The sequence below is a fragment of the Harpegnathos saltator genome, unplaced genomic scaffold, assembly GCF_003227715.2.
Source record: "Harpegnathos saltator strain DR-91 unplaced genomic scaffold, Hsal_v8.6 scaffold295, whole genome shotgun sequence".
NCBI lineage: Eukaryota > Metazoa > Arthropoda > Insecta > Hymenoptera > Formicidae > Harpegnathos > Harpegnathos saltator.
In genome coordinates this window covers 1946841-1961146 of record NW_020230089.1, presented here as the reverse complement: position 1 = coordinate 1961146, position 14306 = coordinate 1946841, and the positions used below count along the sequence as shown (strand labels likewise).

At 35.2% G+C, this 14306-nt stretch overlaps 3 protein-coding genes across 5 annotated transcripts; 2 read left to right on the top strand and 1 right to left on the bottom strand.

Moving 5' to 3' along the window:
* Positions 1 to 92: 92 nt before the first annotated feature.
* On the top strand, positions 93 to 3593 carry LOC105188822 (kelch domain-containing protein 4). Its single transcript, XM_011150471.2, has 9 exons — positions 93 to 302; positions 648 to 818; positions 1033 to 1268; positions 1430 to 1596; positions 1768 to 1917; positions 2022 to 2240; positions 2414 to 2601; positions 3028 to 3232; positions 3308 to 3593. Exons 1-9 carry the CDS (start codon positions 189 to 191, stop codon positions 3427 to 3429), a joined length of 1572 nt encoding a protein of 523 aa, XP_011148773.1. The 5' UTR covers positions 93 to 188; the 3' UTR covers positions 3430 to 3593.
* Positions 3594 to 3695: 102 nt separating this feature from the next.
* ValRS-m (Valyl-tRNA synthetase, mitochondrial) lies at positions 3696 to 9440 on the bottom strand. 3 transcript variants are annotated; one of them, XM_011150470.3, is made up of 17 exons: positions 9386 to 9440; positions 8959 to 9097; positions 8392 to 8596; positions 8059 to 8305; positions 7754 to 7982; positions 7288 to 7467; positions 7098 to 7222; positions 6743 to 7008; positions 6187 to 6409; positions 5968 to 6090; positions 5774 to 5881; positions 5431 to 5590; positions 5089 to 5363; positions 4796 to 5011; positions 4473 to 4584; positions 4081 to 4271; positions 3696 to 3944 (listed from the first exon to the last, which is right to left on the bottom strand). In XM_011150470.3, the coding sequence occupies exons 2-17, from the start codon at positions 9053 to 9055 to the stop codon at positions 3840 to 3842; spliced, it is 2862 nt and encodes a 953-aa protein (XP_011148772.1). In that variant the 5' UTR covers positions 9056 to 9097; positions 9386 to 9440; the 3' UTR covers positions 3696 to 3839. The 3 variants fall into 3 exon arrangements, 2 of the variants coding, with proteins under 2 accessions (XP_011148772.1, XP_011148771.1); XM_011150469.3 differs by lacking the exon at positions 9386 to 9440 and having other exon boundaries at positions 8959 to 9274; XR_003113050.1 differs by lacking the exons at positions 3696 to 3944; positions 4081 to 4271; positions 9386 to 9440 and having other exon boundaries at positions 4474 to 4584; positions 5127 to 5363; positions 8959 to 9275.
* A 2659-nt stretch (positions 9441 to 12099) lies between these two features.
* Positions 12100 to 14194, top strand: LOC105188819 (DNA polymerase delta subunit 3). The gene is made up of 2 exons (XM_011150468.3): positions 12100 to 12297; positions 12466 to 14194. The coding sequence occupies exons 1-2, from the start codon at positions 12238 to 12240 to the stop codon at positions 13780 to 13782; spliced, it is 1377 nt and encodes a 458-aa protein (XP_011148770.1). The 5' UTR covers positions 12100 to 12237; the 3' UTR covers positions 13783 to 14194.
* Positions 14195 to 14306: the final 112 nt, after the last annotated feature.

The following is a 14306-nucleotide window of genomic DNA, read 5'->3' as shown; positions in this document are numbered from 1 at the left end:
GAGACTCAAACCTTATGTTAAACAAGCTTCTTTCAATGTCGCTAGATGACGTAAAGTAGCATCATGCATCTTTTAGCAGATGATCTGTTATTTTGATGGCTCATGTGGATTCAAATACGTGTATATAGAGTACTAATCAAATTAATTGGTGTTAAATTTATTACTCTATCTCCAGCAATATAGATACGATGGGAAAAAAGGATAAGAATAAGAAGAAGATGAGCGGTAGTGAGAAAACGGCGTTAAAAACCGAAAAAAAGCTGAACGCCCGGCAAAAAAAAGAGTTGGCTGCGCTCGGAGAGGTTAAATTTAATTTCTTTTCTTTACTCTCTTTTTAAGAGGAAAATATACGGAAGTGAATTAAACATACAATTATCTAAAATTTGCAATAATAATTAAAAGAGGAATTAATGGAGAAAAATTTGAATTTTAACGATAAACGAGTTTGAAATTGAAATTTAACGATAATTATGAATTAAAAGAAGTTTAAGATAGGGAAAGAGAATAAGGATTTTAAGAAAAAAATGTAATTGGATAGAAGTAATTATGAAGTGAAGAACGAGCAGAATAAAGAATATGTATATATATATATATATATATAAAGTGCGGTAATAATATATAATTAAGCATATTACTTATTATCCTAGGATGACATAGAGAAGGTGGTAGCAGAGATTGAACAAGAAGAAGCTCGTAGGCAACGTGTTAAGGAAGTTATAGTTGAGCCACCGTCCAGAAGAGTAAATTTTACCCTCAATGCACATCCCTACAAAGATGAACTTATTATGCTGGGTGGTGAATTTTATGATGGTCGACAGGTATATAAAAAATTAATTAGATTGATGTTTCAGTTATATCTACATGATAAGATATAATAAGATATCACTTGTATAATTTAAAGTGAATTAAAGCTTTTAGAAATTTTAAGTAACATGATATTAAATAATATTTATTGCAATTAGCAAATAGATATGATATTAATATTTAGTAATAATGGAGGAAATAAATCTACAAGTTTTTTCCTTTTTTCAGACTATAGTATATGGGGATATGTTTTTTTACAATATAAATAAAAAGGAATGGTCAGTGGTGAAGGCACCTGGAGCGCCACCCCCACGCTGTGGTCATCAAGCAGTAATTACCGCTGCTCGAGGTGGCGAATTGTGGGTGTTTGGTGGCGAGTTCTCTAGCCCTAGCGAGTCACAGTTCTATCATTATCGCGACCTTTGGGTGTTTCTATTATCAGATAAAAAATGGGAGAAAATCATGTACGTATAAAACAGAAAGGATCATAGAAAATATTACATAATACTGTTATTACAAAATATAAGATGCGTGATTATTTTATGCACTTGGTATTAAAACATCACTGAGATAGATGAATTATTACATAAAATGGAAGAATTGTTTATCTGAAATCTATTTTCAGTGCCCCGAACGGTCCGTCGGCTAGAAGTGGACACCGCATGGTGCTTTTAAAGAAACAGCTGATCGTGTTTGGCGGATTTCATGACAATCTCAGAGATTACAAATACTTTAACGACGTGTATGCGTTCGATCTCGAGACTTATGTTTGGCGCAAGATCGAGCCCGCCGGTAATATATTAGATTCTCTCTCTATCATATCTTATAAAAAATATCGCAATAATAATTACTGTATTGATGTAACATTTAAATTAAGATGTTAATCACGATTTAAAAAATATTAAATTAATACGTAAATTAATTAAATTAAACTAAACTATCTAATTTGATCGACGATCTCAGGCTTGGCACCCACTCCGCGATCCGGCTGTGTGGTATTGCCGACCCCCGGCAACAAAATCATGGTGTACGGCGGCTACAACAAGGAAAGGATAAAGAAGGACGTGGACAAAGGTCGCATTCATGACGACATGTTTCTCTTAACTCCGGACAGTCAGTTATTTTCTTTTTTAACTGAATAATATACATACGATATAGAATCAAATAAATGAAAGTCGTTATAATGAATGATGCGAAATTCATGTGGCGAATTTTAGAAAACGACACGACCAAATACAAGTGGACGTGCGTGCGACAGACAGGAATGCGCGCGACTCCGCGTTGCGGCATTTCCGCGGCACTTGATCAGCCCAATCTGGCGTTGTTGTTTGGCGGTGTGCAAGACGAAGAGGAAGAAGATGACGAGGAGAATCTGCGGGGCACGTTCTACAAGGATTTGCTTGCTCTGGATCTCGAGAAGTTTCAGTGGCACAGCGGTGAGCGCTCGTTTTTCATTTCTTTATATCGCGCATAGAAAATAATTCGAACGCGCATGTAAGTTGTTCTCCACTTCTGTCATTTTCAAGAATTTATTGACGATTAAATAAGTAAAAAAATTTCTGTAAGTTTCACGACGCGCTTCGTATAATGTAATCGCATGTTTTTACAGTTACTTTGTCTGGAAAGAAAGAAAACGCGACGACGGAGCGACGGAGAAGGAGAAAACAGAAGGATGGAGGAGATGAAGAAAGAGAGAACCAACAGAGCGATGATTCCGAGGATGCGGAAATGTCACAGGAATCACCGACCAATCCGACGCAATCGAACACGATCACCGTTGAAGACGGAGTATTCACAGTAGGTGTTGCTTAATTACTTTTTATATAATGATCTGAATATCATATTTTTAACATATTATAATTGTAATATGTAGTGCATATAATATAATTATCATACTAGAAGCATATCATATTAGATGCTGTGATAATTATATTATAGTTAATATATTTTAATAGACATAAAATTGTGAAAAATATCGTTATGTCTATTAAAGTTTCTGTTTCTTCGTCGCTGCCATCTTGAATGATAACATCAGAAACGAGGAAATCTATATTAAAAATTCCTACGGATACCGTAGAAATCAAGATATATCCATAAAATGACACTTGCGATTGATTGAGCACATCTCTAAAGTGCTCCACAAACTTTTCTTTTCCTCTCCACGGCCAAGGATCAAGAGCCTTAAGACAAACAGATTTTTTTAAATATTTTGGCATGAAACAGATGACATTGGGCACGGCGCCAGTTAAAGCTGTCTCTGGCATGGACGATCTATCCGTAGACGAGAATTCGCGAGAAGTTGCTGCATTCTCACCTTCGGCACGAATGAACACCGGGATGGTGGTGAAGAATAATATTCTGTACTTGTACGGTGGACTTGTAGAGGACTGTGATCGGCAATACACCCTCAACGACTTCTACAGTCTAGGTATTGTCGTTGTTCGATAATTATCGAATATCATCATCCGATATTGCTTATTCATGCTCACATCTTCCTGCACAGATTGCCGAAAGTTGCAACAATGGAAGACACTGATACCGGAAAACCTCAAATCGCATACATGGTTCGATTCAAGCTCGAGCTCGGAAGAGGATGACAGCGAGGACAGTAACGAGGATGACTGAAGATGACAAAGTTAACACGAGATATTAACTAAGACTGATAACGAGATTCGTACATAATATGTAAATATAAAAAAATCATGTCAGTAATGTAATTGATCTTTTCTTTCTGTCCAGAAAATGTCTATAATTTTAAAATTACGCAATAAATTACCCATCGTTTATTATGTTTGCTATCTAATATAGATTAATAATCTAAACATTAAATGTTGTTTCATTCTATGTTAAAAAATAAATTAGTATTTTCGTTTTGTTTTCTATAATCTCTTGTTTTCTATTCTAGAGTATAAATTGTTACGCGGTAATCCATCTTAACCGAACTTTACAAAATTTTATATTTAGGGAATTAAATACATATAGATCTTTTTTACTTATTAATTATAGAGTATAATTACAATTACACAGTTATTAAATTAGACTTCTTGTTGCATTAATTTTGCGGAGTTCCCTGGTTTTTCCAAACCCAAACTTTGTTTTTTTTTTAAGTTTCTCTTTATTTGTTCCATCACCGACGCGTCCTGAAGCATAAAAGCAGTAAATATATAGAAATAAAATGGATATAAATATATATTTCGAAAATACGCGTAAATATGAGAAGCGCTCGTTTAATTTTGAAATGTGGAGTTCAAAGTTTGAAAGGTATTTTTTGCTTACCGCAATTGTAATGAGTAAGGAGCAATCGTCCGTGTAAACGTACAGGATTTCATCGCAGTTATCCTTTTTCATCGTCTCGTAATCTTTCGTCAAGTAAATCGATACATTCCAAATTCTGCTTACTCCCTTGATCAGATTTACATTATCCTTGTACAGATCATAGTCCTGCATATTTGTAGTCAAGATACGAACTATGAACAGTATTTTTATATACAATTAGAGGTATTATCGATATTTCCAGAACTAGCTAATCAATGTGAATTTTAAATATTTTAGCAAAGTAACATATACAATGTAAAATAATATATTTTCTTTGAAACATTAATTTTATCATATATTTCTTAAATTTTAATTAATTTACATTGCGCAAAGCGCGTAATTTCGAGTCTTACCTTCTGGACTGGACTTCTTGCTGACGTTTGCCATGCAGACTCTGATAGTGTCTATCAGATCGATGATTTTCTGCATGTCTTCCTCCAACGAAACGTTCCTCAAATGTTCAAACTGAAAAATGAACATAATGGAGATAAGAAGAGATATAATCTTTTTTAATCCATTTTTATTACTAACTAATAATTATCATTTTAATTTATAATTTATTACTGATCAATACGTATATAATTAGAATAAATTTCTGGATATAAACAAATATATAATTTCAAATACATTCAAACTTCATAAAATAAATTTGAAACAAAGCATAAAATAAAAATACCTCCACGAACTCGGGATATTCAGTCTCCAACAACGAAGACACTGACAGAAAAGACACTGGCAGTTTCTTGGCGAATCTGTTGTATAGATCATCCGCTAAATAAGGCATGAGGGGAGCGAGAAGCCTCAGGAAGACTTCGAGACATTTCTTCAAAGTATATGAATGACCAGATGCGATATTTGCGTTGCCATCTTTGAAACCAAACTTCGTCCCTTCCTACAAGGACATTCCAGTACTTTTATATAAACATATTGAAAAATATATAACTATCGAGGAAATTTTTATATACATACTAAGTAGAAATCACAAAATTCATAATGTAAAAACTGACGAATCATTAAGGCCGCCTTGTGGAAATTCCGCTCGGTGAATGCTGTATTTACCGTCTCCACCGTTAGAGACAAACGACTCAGGATCCAGCGATCCAAATTGCTCAATTTTTCTATATCTTCGTCTCCCTCTCGGTCCTCGTTCACCATTAATAACATGTACTTACTCGCCTGCCAGATCTTGTTGCAGAAATGTTTATTCGTCCGGCAGTTCGCTATATCGAAACTGACATTATGATCTGAAAAATAAAGAATATAGAGATGTTTTTTAAGATAGACAAGCAGAAAATTTCGTGCACTACTTACTTTTGATGTTGCGTGCACACAGCGCCATTCTAAGAGCATCTACACCGCAGTCGAATATCCCTTCGGGATAAGATTTGGCATTGACACGAAGCGTTCTACGCAGCTCGTCCGCATTGAGAATACCGGCTTCGTAGCTTCGCTTCGCTTGCGCGTCCAATTCCTAACAATAATAATTATATTCCCCATAAATTAAGTTATAGGAAATTATAAAGAAACTTTTATCACTAAGATATGTGTCTAAAGAAAAAAAAAATAAAAAGTAGAATTAATAGCAAAGAACCGAGTTTACGATATTAATTAATCTGCTTATTTCTATTATGATAGTCTTTAATATTGTACTTACTTCTAAGCTGCAACCGTTGATAATGTTCTCTGGCGATATAACATTGCCGGAACTTTTGGACATCTTTTTGCCATTAGCATCACACAGAATTCCGTGTAGCAATACTTCCTATATAATATAATAATAATAGCTTGATACAAATTTTTCAAAATTTATATATAATTAGAATTTTCGTGCGGATAGATTAGTGTTACTTTGAAAGGTAAATATTGCGTCAGCTCCAAACTCAACATCACCATCCTTGCCACCCAAAACATGAGAATATCGTGACCGGTCTCCATTAGAGATAGCGGGTAGTGATTCGCCATGTCCTGTGTCTATGAGTAAAAAGAAAGAATAAACAAATGTGTATTTATATATTTGATTACGTTCAATGATTTATAGTTAATAATTATATTTCTCTTCTTTCTTACGTTTTTAGGCCAACCAAGTGTGGCGAATGGCACGATCGCCGAGGAGAACCATGTATCGAGAACGTCGTCGTCTCGACGAAGTTTTACGTCGTCTCCGTATTTCTTCCTGGCTATCAAATAAGCTTCTTCTTCAGATCGTGCGACTATCCATGAGCCGTCTTGGATTACGAAATACGCCGGGATTTGGTGGCCCCACCACAACTGCCTCGACACGCACCAGTCCCTGAACACAAGAGGAAGAGAAAATCGGAGGAAATTGATAGTCGCATATGAATAATTAAAAAAACTACACAGTAATCAGATTATCTCCTTTATTATTAAGTTGATGCAAAAGGATTTGTTTTTTTTCTATTAAATTCTTGCAGGATTATTGAAAGAAAAATAGAAAGTTCTCGTTAAACGTTTTGTCTAAAACAATATCGAGTCGATTCATTCTATTCGTAAAAATTACTAATCCTTCGAAATTGAATAATTCCATTTATTTTCTTTTTTATTTGACAAACTGATTACTACTGATTTCAACTTCTGTCTTTTTTTCTTTCAAGTGATTAATTACCTAATATTGCCAAGCCAGTCTTGCCAATGTTGCTTGTATACGCTGGGCTCGATCTTCAGCGAGCCGTTTTCCACCGTATCGATGGCGTTTTTAGCCATCTGGTCGCATTTCACGAACCATTGCTCCTTCAACAATTGCTCGATGATGTCTTGCGAGCGCGAGCAACGTGGCAGCACCATATTGTGACCGTCATCCACGTCTCGCAAAACTTTTCGAACGGATAATTCGTGCAGTAGCTTTTCTCTGGCGTCGAATCTCGGCAATCCCTGTAGAATAAATATTGGTATTAATAGATATAAGTAAACGAAGAAACCCATAACTTAAATAAAATTTTATTAGATTGTAATTGAAGTACCTCGTATCCCTTGCAGGCATCTGTCATGTTGCCGTCTTCATTGATGACGCCGATGAGAGGCAGATTGTGCCTTTTGGCAATACCATGGTCCGTGCGATCATGTGCCGGCGTAATCTTCAACACGCCTGGAAGAGAGAGAAAATCAGCCGTGAGATCCTTCTCATTAATATAAGAATGTTTATTACCTTACCAGTCCCGAATTCTTTCTTGACCGCGAAGTCGGCCACGACGGGGATGGGAATGTTCCTGACGGGGTGCATAACACGCCGGCCGACGTATTTCGCGTATCTGTCGTCGTCCGGATGCACAGCGAGAGCCACATCGCCGAACATGGTCTCGGGCCTCGTCGTCGCCACTATTAATTCCTCCTCTATGGAAAACCAGAAATTGGGTCAACTCTATACTTATTTATTTTATTCACTCAAAACAGATTGACTAATTAATTCTTAATAAAGTAATTTTGAAACAAAGATAAACAATTATGTTAATCATAATTTAGATTATAATATCATGATAACCATGTCAATAATTTTATTATAATTATTATGATATATAAAAAATGGTATATAAAAAAAAGATTTATAATTATATATTATATTGTGATAATTAAGGTTATAATGTTTAATTAAAGGTAATTAAATGCATTTGTCACTCACTAGAGTCTTCTATGGGATAGGCCAGCTTCATCATGCGGCCGAACGTCACCTTGTTGTTATAACCAGGCACATGGAGCTTGGTACTTCCGTGAATGGTCATATTTTCCACCTCAATATCACTAATGGTACTGTGCAACAAGGACGACCAGTTGACAAAATTACAATCTCTGTACAGAAGTCCTCGCTCATGCAATTGCACAAATGCTTCCGTTACTGCCGCGCTGTAATGCTAGAGATAACTTATAATATTAATTTAATTAATTCCAATTACACTGATTCCAATTTGGTTGATATTTCAAACATACTTCATCAATGGTGAAGTATTCTCGATCCCAATCGAGATTAGCACCCAGCATTTTCAATTGATTGCGGATCATCTCAGCCTTCTCCACTTTCCATTGCCAGACCATCGATGCGAATTCCTCCCTGCCCAAATTATGACGCGACAGATTTCGTGTGTGATGCAAATACTTCTCCACGATGACCTGTGTAGCGATACCAGCATGATCTAGACCTGGTATCCACAGCACTGAATAACCCTTCATTTTATACCTGCCATTTAGAAGTCTATGATTAAAAGTATCTTCTAAAAATGCAAAAAAATCAGGGATGTTATGAATTCTTCTTTGACAACATACCATCTGGCCAACACATCCTGGATAGTAGCAGTGAGTGCATGACCTAAATGTAATACACCTGTGATATTAGGAGGTGGCAAAACCATGTTGAAAGAGCCCTTTTTATTGGTAGTTCTCGTCTTGGAAGACGAAAAACATTTGTTTTGTTGCCATACATCATACCACTTTTGCTCCATATCCTTTATTTTATAAGTTGTAGGGAAATCTGTTCACAAATTTTGCATCATATTACTTTATTTTCAAATTTGATTAGTTGATTTTTCTTTTCCTTCCTTTACAATTCTTACAATTATCCTTAATTCTTATAATTAAATATAAATGAAAGAAAATAACTTATTAACAAATTATATTTTTCTAGTTTATGGACAAATATAGGAAAAGATATAACACAATCTATAATCATATGTATATACAATTTTAACATCTATGTAATTATGTTGAATTTTATAATTTTATGCTTTTTATTCATACAATATTTAAATTTTTATATTTTCTTTATTTCTATAAATAATTTAGTAAACATTGCCAGAATATATAATTAGAAAAAAACATTCGAAGTGAATATACCTGCTAATCTTTGATTATTGTTCAATTTCACAGAAGTACAGTAACATCTTCGGCAGAGATTCACACGAACAGCTAACCAGTCGCTTAAGCGTTGCATGTTTAATAACTCAATAAAAAGTGTTGCAAATTGCGAGATAAACTGTATAATAAGTAAAAAGAGGTGAATTTTTATTTTTCAACTTAAATCATGAACATATAAAGATGTATATATAGAATTCATTTCTTGACCGGCGAAATGTAAACATTATTCGTATGACATAATTTTGTTTTCTTCTGAGTTTTGAAGTTATATTATCTCACGCACTCTCTTTTCCTTTCTACCTTGATTTTTTATAACATTTTTAACTTTTTATAGCATTTTTTAAACAATTTTTTCACAGAAAACTTTAAAAACTATTAAACTCTAATAATGATTATTATATATAACCTCAACACGTAACAGCTGATTTTATGTTTGAAATCTGTTTCGTTCGTTCGTTCGTTCGGTATATGGGCCAGAGCACAGACTTCAGCTAAAGCTAAGACTCCATGCATGCGGTGAGCTGCGGCAAACGGTTGCGGTGACCAATCAGGAGACAGACGCATGCCGGAGCTTGCCGCAACCGGACTTGCGCCTCCCTCCTGATTGGTCACCGCAACCGTTTGCCGCAGTTCACCGCATGCATGGAGTCTTAGCTTTATTCTCTTATGCGTTATGTATTATGCATTACGCAAAAGCCTGTGCTCTTGCCCATAGGGCCAGAGCCCTATGGTCCTATGGGCCAGAGCACAGACTTCTGCATAACGCATAATGCACAACGCATAAGAGAATCAATCCCCACGATAAAAAAATATGCGTAATTACAGGAACCACATCCAACGGAGGCGAACTAAGGACTTGCATATCATTTCATATAGAATCAAATCTGTTCCCTTTACCAGTAATTCACAATTCAGGCTGCGTTCCGAACGTACGCTAACAGTACTATCAATATTATTTTCGCGTTCTAATATAAAGTCTGTTCTTTTTCGAAACACTCCTAAAGCTCGATTCCTGATGGCGTGTGAATGAAATGCATATGCGAAAATATACAGTTCACGTTACATATAATATAGATTTTCGCATGCGCATCTCATTCGCACGTCGTCAGGAATCGAGCCCCAGGCCTTAAGGCCTATTTACAATGGCTGCAAGAATAAGGTTGTAAGCGTAAGCAGTAAGAAATGGACCAATCATAATCGATTATTCTTATAATAATTGACTGAGAAGCCTCATTTAAAGCATTTTTATCGATAAAAGAGGGTTCAAAATACGATAGCTATGATTGGTAGGCTACAAGACAATAGATACAGAATTCCAATTCGTCGGAAATTTTATCGCTGTTGCCTGTTCCGTGTTCCATTCTGCACTGGCATATACATTCCCTAGTGTCGGAATTTTCTGTTTCTATTGATATGCTATCGCTATCGTTATTGCCTATCGCTATCGCCTAGCATTGTGTTTTGGGCTTTAGCCTCGCTCGCGTCGCTGAGCGAGAACGAGAGCGAGAAAGAGGGAAAGATATTCTCGCTCGCGTCGCTGAGCGAACACAAAAGTGAGAAGGAGGGAATGATATCTCTCTGTCGCTCGGCGCGCCGACGATTGTCGAGCGCGTGGTCCACACGGATAGACTGAGCCGGCTATGAGTACATGCGTGGTGGAGGAAATCAGAAAAGAGTCGTGGACATTGGCATCGTAGTTCATGTGCAGTATAGAGGGCGCCTCACACTGGGCTCGGCTAGAGTCCCTATAGTAAGAGTCTGGCCAATGTTCTAGTTGGATACAAAATGGCTACGACACCTGTACTGCACCTACTATAATCTCGGTTTTTACGCGTGCACATGCAAGTGATAACATAACATCATTTCATCTTGGAAAAAACTTCCAACACAATAAGAGGCCTATATATAAAAATATATATAAAAATATTTAAAAAATGACTGGTTGTTGCATACCGGGATGCAGAAATAGAAGCGGAAATAGCTTCTATATGAAACGTTTTCCAATAAGTAAAAAACAAAAAATTAGATGGTTGAAACAAATTGGAAGAGAAAACTGGAAACCGAAACAATACTCAGCAATTTGTGAGGTAAGCATGTAATTATATCAAATAATAAACAAAACATGTTTCTCATCTAATTGTATTTGTAGGTTCATTTTACTAAAGAAATGTGGGAAAAACCACGACAGGATGGTTTCAAGAAATTAAAAGCACAAGCAGTGCCAACAAGTTTTCCTCATACAAAAGTAATGTCGGAATCTTTCGATGGAAAAATAAAGAAGTTAAAATATAATAAAAACAACGATGAAAATAATTAAATTATTATTAATAAATATTATTATTAAAATGTTATCGCGTAAAAACATTATTTTTTGTTAACGATACGGCGTTTAATTATTTCTTAGAAATGAATTATGTAATTATACATTATTTGCCTTATATTAAGCAAAGCAATTATAACATTGTTAATTTCCTTATTGAAAAAATGAAAGATATTGAATGTACTGCATTAAAAACATATCACAATTTATCCCACAAAATTAAAATTCGTTTCATTAATTTTAAAATAAGAAAAAATCACACTGGAAAATTAGAAAAACCTGTTTTTAATAGTAAAACCATGGTTATGCATTCCGTTATTAGATAAAATTTAATAATCATGTTATTACATATATAATATTTTTTAACTTTATGTAATATCAAAATTTAATAATAAAAAATTGCAAAAATGTATTTTAATTTTCCTTTTCCCTGTTACTGCTATTCAAATATCCCGCATACTTTGCTATCACTAATTGGTGGCGCCACTTCGTATCCAGCCAATCAAAAATTGGACCACATTGGCCAGACTCTTAAGCCAGCGGCACACGGTGCTTGTTTTCGTGCTGGATTGCTTGCTGGATGAAAATACTGCGATCTGATTGGTACATTTCCGAAGATGGATGGAAATGCACCAATCAGAACGCAATATTTTCATCCAGCAAGCAATCCAGTACGAAAACAAGTACCGTGTGCCGCTGGCTTTACTATAGGGACTCTAGGCTCGGCTAAAAGCGGCTCGTGACCTCTCTCCTTCTTCTCTCTGTCTTCATACTACTGGAATATGGCGTATGGACAAGGCTGAATGCAGTCCGGAGTTCAGAAAAGAACTACTACTACTACTACTACTACTTTATTAATGTTTCGTTAGTGGTCAGGTAGAGGATTTGGGTTAGAATTGGAGACATTTTATTGATATTTATAAAGAAATTATTTGAAAATGACTACGGGTGAATATCTGGAAATTCTAGCTGGTCACATTTTCGACCATGATATGCTGGTAATTTTATAAAAATTTAAATAAAAATAAAGTTAATATATTTATTTATTTGTATATAAGCTAACTAATATATTTCGGATTTAATATTTACCTGTCAAGAAAGAGAGAGAGAGATACAATTAATTTATATTGAAATAGGATAGAAATATAACACATTGATATTTACAGGTAACCTATAAATGGCTGAGCAAGAAGCTGCAAGTACATGTAAATGTAGCAAAGCAAATTTTGTGGGAGTTTTACGAAAAGCATCGTGAAAACAGCAACATTGAGTGCACACATTTATTAATAGGTGCCTTAGATGACAGTAGCATGCGTATAGAAGTTGTGAAAGAATCAAATCTGTCCAAGGCTAAAGAGAAATTCAGTAAAATAATTTCAGAACATATATATAGTGTTCATAAGCCTTTAGAGGATCTAGAGCTGCTTGCCAGCTCTGACATATCTGGCGATGTAAGTTATAGTGCTATAAAATGTGATGCTTGTGTGGAGCGTAATGACGAAGAGATGTATTTTATGCGCTGGGGAACTACATCCAAAAAGATTATCGAAGAAAAGGTAGTGAATTCAAAGCCTATGGAATCTACAAATTATTCGAAAACAGATAAGAGACCAGCAGCTGCATCCAAGAAGAATGGATTTAGTAACTTCTTCAATACAGCTGGCAAGCAGAAAAGCCCTGAAACATTGAAAGCATACAAGACAAAGAAGGATAAAGAATTTGGGGAGGAAAATAATAGTCTTTCAAAAGACACGAATTTAACAGAGAGAGACAAAAGCTCAGAGAAAAATAAAAGTCCATTGGAAAAGAGTAAAAGCGCCACAGAGAACTCTAAATCCAAGAAAACCTCTCCAAAAATGGAAGAAACGAAAAAGAAGAAAGGAAGCTTGGATAGCTTATTCGGGAAAATGTCATCCCTTCCAAAATCTGCAGAGGCCAAACCTGTGCCAGAGAAAAAGGAGGATCCAGTTAAGGAGATCTTTGAAAACAAGAAAGTTGAAGAAAAAAGAAAACCTCGTGGAAAGAAGCGAATTAAGAGTCAAGAGAATGATAACAATACCAAGAAAAGAAAAAGAATCGTGGTTCAGAATGATTCCAGTGACTCAGAAGCACAAAGCGACATGGATGTAGATGAACCAATGGCCGAGGCTATAGTTGAGACTGAGGCAGCACCCACCAGACCCAAGAGCCCATCTCCACCAGCAGTGAAGCATGAGAATGGCAAACGAAAAATGTTGAAGATGATGAACGAGACTTATAAGGACGATCGTGGCTTCATAGTGACTAAAAAGGTACATGTTTACGTGAGCTGTTCAGAAGATGAAGAAGAAGAACAAAAGAAGAAAGAAGAACGAGAGAACAAGGAAGAACAAGAGAAGAAACAGAAAGAGAAAGGATCATCCCGAATAAAAAAGGCGCAGACGAAGGTCGACAATGCGAAGAAGAAACAGACTACACTGATGAAGTTTTTCAAGGCATCCTAGCGTCGCAAAGAATGTTGTTTGGAAATGCCTGATTTTGTTTGTATATAAATGCTGTTTCGTACGCGAAAAAACCGCGATAGACGGTTCCTTGATATTAATTTGACGTTAATTATTAATAATTTAGTGTTAAGTTTTGTGTCTTATAATTCATTGATATTAATAAGTGACACATGAATACCAATGAATATCGACAAGTTTAGCACAGTATCAATTATGTAAGAATCATTATTTTAAAAGTGCCTTTCAACTACATTTGGAACAGAATAAATATCAAAATATGAATTCAAATAATAACATATAAGACAAGGCTGATAAAAGTCGAACAAAACGTTGAAATATGTCTTAATTATCATATGTATATTACTCTCACCAGTCAACTTCCCTTTGCATTAAATATTATCATACAAACAGATCAGTGCTTTGCTCTTATATATTAACACTTTTTTATATTAATGTATTTGGAATAAAATTATAATAAGTGCTATGTTAATTTATTTTATTTGAATTGTTCAAAATTATCAAAC

What these genes read in the sequence shown, in the direction of transcription:
- LOC105188822 (XM_011150471.2), top strand. Translation starts at nt 189, where the DNA reads ATGGGAAAAAAGGATAAGAATAAGAAGAAGATGAGCGGTAGTGAGAAA. An exon ending in AGTTGGCTGCGCTCGGAGAG is followed by an intron (nt 303 to 647) that starts GTTAAATTTAAT and finishes TTATTATCCTAG; the next exon opens with GATGACATAGAGAAGGTGGT. An exon ending in AAAAAATGGGAGAAAATCAT is followed by an intron (nt 1,269 to 1,429) that starts GTACGTATAAAA and finishes ATCTATTTTCAG; the next exon opens with TGCCCCGAACGGTCCGTCGG.
- ValRS-m (XM_011150470.3), bottom strand. Translation starts at nt 9,055, where the DNA reads ATGCAACGCTTAAGCGACTGGTTAGCTGTTCGTGTGAATCTCTGCCGA. An exon ending in GACTGGCTTGGCAATATTAG is followed by an intron (nt 6,410 to 6,742) that starts GTAATTAATCAC and finishes TCTTGTGTTCAG; the next exon opens with GGACTGGTGCGTGTCGAGGC. An exon ending in CACTTGGTTGGCCTAAAAAC is followed by an intron (nt 6,091 to 6,186) that starts GTAAGAAAGAAG and finishes TTTTACTCATAG; the next exon opens with ACACAGGACATGGCGAATCA.
- LOC105188819 (XM_011150468.3), top strand. Translation starts at nt 12,238, where the DNA reads ATGACTACGGGTGAATATCTGGAAATTCTAGCTGGTCACATTTTCGAC. An exon ending in TTTTCGACCATGATATGCTG is followed by an intron (nt 12,298 to 12,465) that starts GTAATTTTATAA and finishes TGATATTTACAG; the next exon opens with GTAACCTATAAATGGCTGAG.